This window comes from Harpia harpyja, chromosome 12 (assembly GCF_026419915.1).
Source record: "Harpia harpyja isolate bHarHar1 chromosome 12, bHarHar1 primary haplotype, whole genome shotgun sequence".
Classification (NCBI taxonomy): Eukaryota; Metazoa; Chordata; class Aves; order Accipitriformes; family Accipitridae; genus Harpia; species Harpia harpyja.
Genome location: NC_068951.1, coordinates 33,602,872 through 33,612,487, shown reverse-complemented (window position 1 = coordinate 33,612,487; position 9,616 = coordinate 33,602,872). Strand labels below are relative to the sequence as shown.

Genomic DNA, 9,616 nt, shown 5'->3' with positions numbered 1-9,616 from the left:
CCCAGCCACATGCTGCCAACCATCTCTGATTGCAGCCAGGCCCTGTTTGCTTTCCTCTGCAACACCGGTGAGGCAGAGTGCTCCTGCGGGCACTGAGCCTCCCGGGAAGGAGGATACCAGTGGGAACTTGGTGCCTCAGTTTCCCCCTTGGGCCGTGGGAGGGAAGAGGAGTGAGCTGTGCTGCTTCTGACTGCTGTGTGCTCTGGCATCAGGAGGGGAATTTGGGGGTGCAGGACCCCAGGGGCAGTGTCCTGGTGCTGGAGGCCACTGGATCCAGGCAGCTCCTCACAGCCCAGCTGCAGGTGCAGTGCTCAGCAGTGCAGCGAGCTGTGCCAGGGCTCAGCCTGGGTGGGAGTGGGCACAGACCTGGAGGGAGGCGTCTCCCGGCAGGTCTCTCCAGGTTCTTTCTCCAAGCTCCCTGTCCCACCTGCTCGAATCCAGCCCTGCTGGAGCCTCTTCCAGCTCCCCTGCCTGGCTTGGCCAAAAACCTCTGTGCACGATGAGGATGGCGCTGGGACAGGCTGAATAGAGGAGGGTCCCCGGGATGCCAGACCCCTTCAAGGTGTCATCCCCAGAGAGGGGGGGACTGGGTCCCCCCGGGCCCTGTCACCCTCGGAGGGGATGAAGGGACCTATGCCTGTACCTGTGCCCACGGGTGCCTGCCCGTCCCGCGGGGCGGCCGTGCCCTCTGCCGTCTCACAGAGCTGCGGAGCGATGCGCAGCCGCCTCCCCCCTTACTCCGACCCCTTCCCCGCCAGGCACAGCCCCCCCCACCCCCGGTGTCACCCCGGGGGGCCGGGGCGGGCTGGAAAGCCCGGTCGTGGCGGAGCCACGGAGCCCCCGCCGCGCTCCGCAGCCGTCAGCCCTTCTCCTCCGCAGGCAGAGCGGGGCCGGGGCGGGCCGGGGAGGCGAGGAGGGGCCGCCCGCGGGATGCGGGCTCGGGGGCGGGAGTGGGAGTGGGCGCCCGTGGGCTCCGCCGGCTCCAGGCTGGGCTCGGACCGGGAAAGTACGTGTTGGAGGAGAGAGGAGCCGCGGGTGGAGCGGGGACACGCCGCCCTGCCACGCGTCCGTGGGGGTCAGGAACGCGTGAGTGTGAGTGTGTGTGTGCATCTGCGTGCATGCATAGATGTGTGCATGTCTGTGTGCATGTGTGCATACATGCGAGGGTGTGTATGCGTGTGCGCATGGGTCTGTGCACAGCTACAGAGCAGGAGTGTTGCCCTGCGAGCGGCGGGGGGGGTATCAGCAGGACCGGGTGCCGGTGCAGAGGACAGGCAGGAGCGCAGACAGACAGACACACAGACAGACACTGGGTGCGGGGAGGGAACAGACCCCGGCGCAGAGGGAGGGGTGATGCTGCGAGCACAGCAACTTTCTTGCACCAAAGTGCGACGGGAGCCGGCTGGAGCCACCTGTTCCATGGGGGAGTGATTCGGGTGACCCAGGGGTTGCACATCTGGAAGCAGGGACACCCCAGGAAGATGCTGGGTCCATCTGCATCTCCCCCAGATGAGCCCAGACAACTGGGCGCTGCGTGGGCCCCCACGCCTGGCAGTGACAGGACGGCAGTGGGGCTGATCGATGCCTTACCACGGAGGCCACGCAAATGGCAAATCCCTTCATTGCGAAGGCTGCTGGTGGAGCTGGAGACGGCCGCGACGCCCTACCCCGGGACTCTCTTAGAGAGTCAATGGAGTTTATTACTTTAACGTTGTTTCCTCTCTCTTTCTGAAGAGCATCTTTTCAGCAGTGCTGCTTTGCAAACGAGGAGCCAGCCCCCGGCAGGGGTAGGGTCTCAGCACCGGCTTTGTTTGCTCGGCGGTGGGAAAGGAAGCCCCCGGCACCCCCCCGGCTCACCTGCCAGCCTCTCCACTAACAGAGGACGAGAGGGAGAAGGTGGATAAGGGGAGGCGGCTTCTCTGAGCTGAGCTCCGAGGGACAACAGCAGCAGGATTTCATTAGTCTGCCTCTTAAGGCAGTGAAGTCTCCATCCCCTCCCACACCCTCCCCAGTCCGACCCCGTCTGGTGCAGGGCTGGTGGGACCTCAGCCTTCATCTGGAGCTTCCCCAAAAGCCGTAAGTCCTTCTTGGGTTGGAAAATCAGTTTTCCCTCTGGCTGTTTTACTGTCACTCCATCAGTCCCTCTGCACGGCTGGTAGAGTTAGAGCTGGGATCAATTTGGGGGATTGGCTTTGGGGCTATGTCCTGCTCTGCTTCAGGAGCAGGGAGAGGGGACAGCCCTGCTGGCACCCCCCGATGGTGGAGTGAGAGGGCCAAGGCGGGCCGGGGAGCTGCCAGGGTTGTTTGTGGATGGGAAATGAGGCAAGGAGCGCTTGGGAAACCTGGAGGGAGGTTAGGGGGAGATTTTGGGTGGTTTCCCAAAGCAAAGGCTGTGGCTGGGGCAGGATGGGTACAAGGATGCAGAGCTGCATCAGCAGCATCCTGACACCCTGACACCAATAAGGAGAGGGGCAGAGGGAGCAGGGGCAGCAGAGGGGTTGGGAAAGCATCTCACAAACCTCCCCATCTCTCTGCAGCCATGAATCCTTACATCAACTGCTCCGGCCCAGAGTTCCCCCTGCCCCAGCAAGACTTTCTTGTGGAGCCCATCAGCCCTGACCTCTGCAACAGAACTCACCCAGAGACCTTCTTCGACCCCAAGGATGCCAACCTGACAGAGGAGCAGCTGCGGGATAAGTACCTGGGACCTCGACGGTCCAACTTCTTTGTCCCTGTCTGTGTCATCTACCTGCTGATCTTCGTGGTGGGGGCTGTGGGCAACACGCTCACCTGCATCGTCATCCTCCGGCACCGGTTCATGAGGACGCCCACCAACTACTACCTGTTCAGCCTGGCTGTGTCCGACCTGCTGGTGCTGCTGCTGGGGATGCCGCTGGAGCTGTACGACATGTGGAGCAACTACCCCTTCCTGCTGGGCGCCAGCGGCTGCTATTTCAAAACACTGCTCTTCGAGGCCGTCTGCTTTGCCTCCATCCTCAATGTCACAGCCCTGAGCGTGGAACGCTACATCGCCGTGGTGCACCCGCTCAAGGCCAAGTACGTGGTGACCAGGAACCATGCCAAGAGGGTCATCGTCACCATCTGGTTCTTGTCGGTTGTCTGCTCCATCCCCAACACCAGCCTCCATGGGCTGCAGCCTCTCTATGTGCCCGGCCGAGGGTGGGTGCCTGATTCAGAGATCTGCACCCTGGTGAAGCCACGCTTGACCTACAACCTCATCATCCAGATCACCACTGTCATCTTCTTCTTCCTGCCCATGGGGACCATCAGCATCCTCTACCTGCTCATCGGCCTGCAGCTCAAGAAAGAAAAGATGCTGGAGGCCTTGGGAGCCAAGTCCAGCAGCGACCGTGACTGCCACAACCCCCGGGGGCAGAAGAAAGTCAAGAGGAGGCAGGTCACAAAGATGCTGTGTGAGTGCAATGCTGGGAAGTCCGATGCTGGGGATGGGCGGAGCCAGGGGCTATCTCCCAAGGCTGTGTTGGGAGGGTACTGGGGGGAAACTGAGGCACGGCCAGTCCAGAGCACTGAGGCTGGGTCATCCTGGAGGAAGGCTGCAGGGCTCACTCATGGGGTGTCAGGCCAAAGGCAGATCTGGTGGCTCTGGTCCAGTGGTGGGGATTGCTCATGCCAGCTCCCTCCCAGATGTGAGATCTCCCCTCCTCCAGGAAAGTGCTGGGTGAGAAAGGGAAAGGAGCTGGGATGGGATGGGGGAACCTGTCCCCCGTCCCCTAACCCAGACCTCATGTGCTATTGGTGGTGGTGGGATTTCCCAAAGACAGACCAGTTCCTACCCCACCCTGCAACCGCTGTGACTGTCCTGGGGCAGTGATATACTGACCCAAGGCTTGACTGGACCATCCCTCTGTCCCACTGCTCTGCACCCTTGCCCCCCTCCCCAGCCCCAGCCCTGCAGCCTCTGGCCCCCTTCCTGGCAGCAGGAGCTGGCTGCCCTTGGGTAGCCATCTCTCCCTGGCACGCTGACCTCCGTGTGCTCCCAGCCCCGTGACTGCACAGCGATGGCGGGTTGCCCAGCCTAGTCCATTGGCAGGGCCAGGGCTGCTTCCCTGCCACATCCCAGACAAGTGGTAACTCTGCTTCTCCTGGCACCAGGGCTGGGAGGGGGACAAGGGGGTACCTGTCCCCGCGTGCCACAGAGATGCAGTGTGTCACAGGTATGGCAAGGCTGGGGACCCCAGGACCACCTATACATCACCCCCCTTCCTTTCCATCAGCAGAGCTGGATTATAAAAAAACCCCACAAACCAGAGCACAGGGAGAGGGTGCAAATAGCTCTTACTCCTTGGACTTTGCTGGCAAAGGTGGCAGGGTGCCCAGAGCCTGGATGCCCACAGGGGCATCCCCCAGCCATGCTGTGTGGCCGCGGGGCTGTGGCAGGGCCAGCCACCTGCCGATGGGGAGCAGAGACGCGTGGTGCAGCAGTACCTGGAGCAGCCCTGGCAGGAGATGGAGGGAGGAAGATCCTGTCCAGACCTCTAGCCCCTCCATGGCAAGTCAAAAAGGCACTGGGGGGGCCCTTCCCCTCTCTCCTGTGCTTTTTTGGCTATTCTTTGCTATGGCTAAAGCCAAAACGGCAGTGCTTGGCCAGGCACTGGAGGTCCCTGAGGGGGTGAGCCCTATCCCCCCAGTAACACCAGCTCCTTGGCTCCCCACAGTTGTGCTGGTGGTGGTGTTCGGGATCTGCTGGGCCCCATTCCACACTGACCGCCTCGTCTGGAGCTTCATCTCCACCTGGACCAGCCACATGCTCCACATGTTCCAGTACGTCCACATCATCTCAGGCATCTTCTTCTACCTGAGCTCAGCTGCCAACCCCATCCTCTACAACCTGATGTCCACCCGCTTCCGGGAGATGTTCAAGGAGGTGATGTGCCACCCTGGCCACAGCCCGCCATGGTCACGGAAATACTCGCCCAGCGTCACCCACGCCACCACCCGCAGCACCGAGTGCGAGCCCATGCCCAGTGCCAATGGGCTGCCCTTCTCCGATGCCGAGGAGTATGAGCTGGAGGAGGTGGAGGGGGGCCAGGCCACCACCCACGCAACATCCCTCTGCTGAAGAGTGGGAGGATGCAGGGGGACTGGGACCAGCTTTCCTCACCACCAGCATCCAGCTGACCGTGGCACCCATCCCGTGATGGGGAGTGGGGCAGGAGCGATGGAGGGGTCCCCACCTGTCTGTGCTGTCCCGCTGGGATGCAAAGGCTGGTTTTCTCAGCAGTGCTGCTCCAGGGACACGGTGGTGGTGGCCATGCTGTCCCCTGGATGCATTGCACCCGCTGTGTTCAGCATCAGGACTGGCCAAGGCTAGGGCATCCCTCATGGTGCGAGGATGGCTGGCTTCTATGTCAGGGATGTGCCAGCAATCCCCCAAAACATCCCATCCCTCCCGGCCCAGTAGGGTGAACCCATGGGTGTGGGTGTTGAGCGTGTGAGGCACCCCAGGCTGTTTTGGGACTCCGTGCTGGATGGGTGCCCTGAGAGGTGCTTGCACGCAGGCTGAGACCCACGGGGGTGGGAGAGGTTTGCACACCACCAGTGGTGCCAGCCGGTGTCCGACTGCAGAATGCCGGTACAGCTCCTTGCTCCCAGCCTTCCTCCCACCCCAGCCCCCCCAAGAGCAAGGGAAGGAGCATGGCTGCTCCCTCCAGAGCTGGAGCCTGCAGGGGAAAATACAGGACAACACGAGCCCCAGGCTGCCTGCAGTGCCGAGGCACAGCTCTGCGCCTTCCCCGTGCCCCACAAACATGCCCCACTCTCCCCCCTCCAACCCATCTGGTGGGTGCCACCCTCCTCTTCCTCAAACCACTGTGGCCCCCTGCACCCCCGGGGAACGCGGGGAGCCCTCCTCCATCCCTGCCTTGCATGGGCCAAGCCTCACTGAGAATTAAAAAAAGCTGTTGGACTGATTTGTGCCCCGGTTGCATCCCCCAGGACCCAGCTCTGTTCCCAGCACAGGACTGAACATGGGCCACCCTTCTGGGGGGTGATGGGCAGGCCATGTGCCAGGGTGACGGGCACCAGGGGTGTCCCACTGGCTCTGCCTGTGGGCTCTGCTGCTGTGGCAGGTCTACAGGGCTGGGAGGGCTCAGGGCACGGCATGGCAGGGAAAGCATGAACGGCATGCACGCAGCCTTCCGCATCTCTGGGATGCTGAGGCTGAGCTGGGGCTGGGGCCATTGGAGAGGGGGAGCTGCCTTCGGAGCGGTGGCGATCAATCTGTCCCCAGACACGCAGCTTGGTAAATGTCACGAAAATGCCAGGGAGCATGGGCTGGCTGGTCGCACTCCCCCAGGCTGGAAGGACCCATCGATTTACTGTCTGAGATCGATGCCGCTGACTTCCCGGCACACGCCAGGTCCTATCACAGGATGAAATATCGAGGCTCCGAAATGCCACCTGAGGGGCTGTCCGAGCAGCTTGAGCTCTTGCCTCTCATGACTTCCCCAGTCCCAGTTCCCCGCAGCCAGCCGGGAAGGTTCCCCTGGCTCGGCATCCCGCGGCCGTGCCCCTGGGCAGCATGGATGTGCCAGCGGGGTTCGCCTGGGCACCCGAGCAGAAATACCAGAGGAGCAAGCCCCAGGCAGAGCGCTGGCAGGGGCATCTCTGCCTGCTGCTGCTCTGCTTCCAGCCCCTCCTAAGCACATCACACGGGCCACGGCTAGGCTAGCAAACAAGAATGGACAGGATTTGGGACTTGCAAACTCTCTCCTGCCCACATCGACCCAGTCCCTGGCTTGGGGGCAGTGTGGCCGGCTCCCCTCCCCACTCCCCATCCCCACAGCAGGGTCTGCCGTGGGCAAAGCCCTTCTTCGGCCCTTGTGGGGTGCTGCTGGTGAGGGCAGGCGTGGGTCTGCACTTCAGGGTCCTGCCGGCTGCTCGTAGCCTCTCTCCAGAGGATGTCAGCGTGGCCAAGGGCATCGAGAACCATCTATTTTCTTACCTCTCCAGCTCCCATCGCTGATAGTCCTGGCAGGGGACAACACCCTGGCAGCCATGTGGGGTCCCTCACCACTGCTGTGCGTGTGGATGTGACTGATGCCTCCTTGAAGGCTGTCATTGCACCATCTCACTTCACCTGGCCGCTTCCCCAGCCGCAAATCTCCGGGGAATGGCTTTTTAATAGACAGTCAAAAGCATTTTATTACGCAGTGACAGCCACTTGCATGGACCTTCGGGGTCCCTCATGCCATGAGTCAGGAGGACTTGTCCCCCTGCTTGTGAGCAGCCAGGCTGTGCAAGGGTATAGCTGCAGCTGCTCCAGCTCAAGCTCCTTGGTCAGTGCCAGAGGACAGTGTGTGCCCCCCTGGGGTTTTTGGGGGGGTCCTGGGGCTCAGCGGAGCTGAAGTGGAGTTCAGAGCAGCCAGAAAGGTGAGGCATTGGCTTTGCCTTCATCCAGCCTTGTGTCCCCAGCTGCCCTGCCATCCCCTGATCTGGGACTCCCCGTCCTCCTCGGTTACCCCAAATTCCCTTCTCTGAGATGCAGGAGGGGAATGTGCTGCTGAGGCCCCAGTGAGTTGGGCGGCGATGCTGGGAGCTGCCCCACCTCCCGCCCCCCATGCACAGCTGGGCCAGGGATCACCCTGAAAATCATCCTGAACGCTCACCAAAGGCGCAGCTGCAGCACGGCCGGTGGCACCTCCTGGGTGGAGATGTGCAGGCAAACTTTGCTCCCCTGGCCGGGGTTTTGTGACAGCATGTGGAGACAATCCCAAGTCCCTGGGTACCCCATGCCAGCCAGGCTCAAGAGAGATGCTGCAATCAAAGGCACCCAGGCAAGTCCTTTAACCCCATAATTAATTTTAGTAAAAGCTGCAGTCAGGGCATGAAACCTAATAAAAAAGGAACGGATCTCCAGGGAGAGAATGGTTTCACGGAGAGGGTTTTACACCTCTCCATCACTGGGAAGGCAGTGGCTGCCGGCTCCTGCCTGCCTCGGGCTCATTGCAGCCCCCAGGAAGGGAATTACAGAGCCTGTTAGCTCCAAAGATGATGCTCCCCACTGCCCTGTGCCCTCAGGGTCAGCCTTGTCCCCTGCCACCTTCCTGGTATAAATTAGAGGGGTTATTCCTGCTGGTGAGGTGGTATAGAAGCAAAGAGCCCTGGGCAGGGGAGGCAGCAGAAGACAGGGATGGGGTGAGTTGCTTCCACTGCTCCCACCCATGTAACTGGCCGGGGGGGCGACCAGCGCTTCAGGATGGCCGTGAGGGAAGGAGGATCCCAAAACACTGCCTGGGAGTTCTTACCAACTAAATGATCCTTTCAGGACCCAAGGGATTCCAGAAGGGACAGAGCAGAGGGACATTGGGGGTCCTGGAGCTGGGGGGAGTGCGTGGATGCTGTTGCTCCAAGTCTTTGCTCAGAGCTGGGGGAAGCATCTCTCTGTCCCTGCAATATGGAGCACGCGGCCAGGTCGGGCTCCACGCCACCGTCTCCTCTCCAAACATTTTGTTTCCAAAGAGCTGTTCCCCAAAAGTCGTCCATCTGTCCTCCCAGATATACGGCAGTGTCTGTCCAACGGCCAGTTCCTGCCTAACCACCCACTCCCAGCCCCGGGGGAACCCTTCTGCCACCCCCACGCCCATTCAGCACCCCCACAGCGAGCACCCATCCCTCCTCCATCACCTCCGGCCCCACTCCCAGGAGACTCCCTCTCTCCCAGCAGCTCATGGAGCTGTTTTCACCCCGCACTGCCGCACGCCCTGAGTGACACAGTATCTCTGGAGCTTCCAGTAAAAAGATTTATCACTGTAGCTTTGGGGATTAAAAAGCAATCCATCTACGAGGCTGCCCCAGCCTTGTAAGGCTTTTTTTTTTGTGCTGTGGTTGTTTGCAACAGGCATGGGGTGGTTTTTTTTCCTTTACAGAGCCAAACTCAAGTTTTACAGCGATTGCCTCATATATTTGGAGCCATGATAGATGGCTCCAGAGAATGCCAGCAGATTTTTTGCCGCCCCTCTTCAATAAGCCAAGGAAAGGGTTGTTTTTTGCTTCCTTCACACAGCCATGGTATGGGGAAAATTCATACAGTGTGAATTTGGCAAAGTCCTTGCGTGCCTGGGAGCAAGTGATCCCTGGCTGGGGCCGGGCGGTGGGGTGGATTCCGGCTGCCCGGCAATGGATGTGGCACAGCAGCCTTTCCCACTGAGATCCCAGCTTTCGTGAGGGGAGCAGGGAAGCAGGAAAATATAAATGTCAGGAAATCGCAGGGATGTGCTTGTTTTGGGCTTGGCACTGATTTAAGCTGCTTTTTGAACCACATTTAAATTATTTCTCTTACTCCAGGATACTGGTGGTGGTGAAAAGCTAACACCTAGTGCCTACAGACTGCTGATAGGCAGCATAGGGGTAGGCAGGAGGACAAATGGGCAGTGAGAGAAATATATGTAGGATTTGATTGTGTTCCTCAGGGACACCCACGGGCTCAGTTTTTAGCCACACACCAAAGGCGGCCCATCTTCCCACCCAGCTCCTCAGTGGCCTCCCAAAGAACTAGGGCTCATGTAGGAACCAGCTTTCCAGGCAGCTGCGTGCTGTGGGGAGGTGAGCGGGAGGCTGGGAAGAGGCGGCGTGG

General features: G+C 60.7%; 1 protein-coding gene across 1 annotated transcript; it reads left to right on the top strand.

Moving 5' to 3' along the window:
* Positions 1 to 975: 975 nt before the first annotated feature.
* On the top strand, positions 976 to 5,568 carry NMUR1 (neuromedin U receptor 1). Its single transcript, XM_052803894.1, has 4 exons — positions 976 to 1,086; positions 1,735 to 2,076; positions 2,538 to 3,434; positions 4,698 to 5,568. Exons 3-4 carry the CDS (start codon positions 2,540 to 2,542, stop codon positions 5,099 to 5,101), a joined length of 1,299 nt encoding a protein of 432 aa, XP_052659854.1. The 5' UTR covers positions 976 to 1,086; positions 1,735 to 2,076; positions 2,538 to 2,539; the 3' UTR covers positions 5,102 to 5,568.
* Positions 5,569 to 9,616: the final 4,048 nt, after the last annotated feature.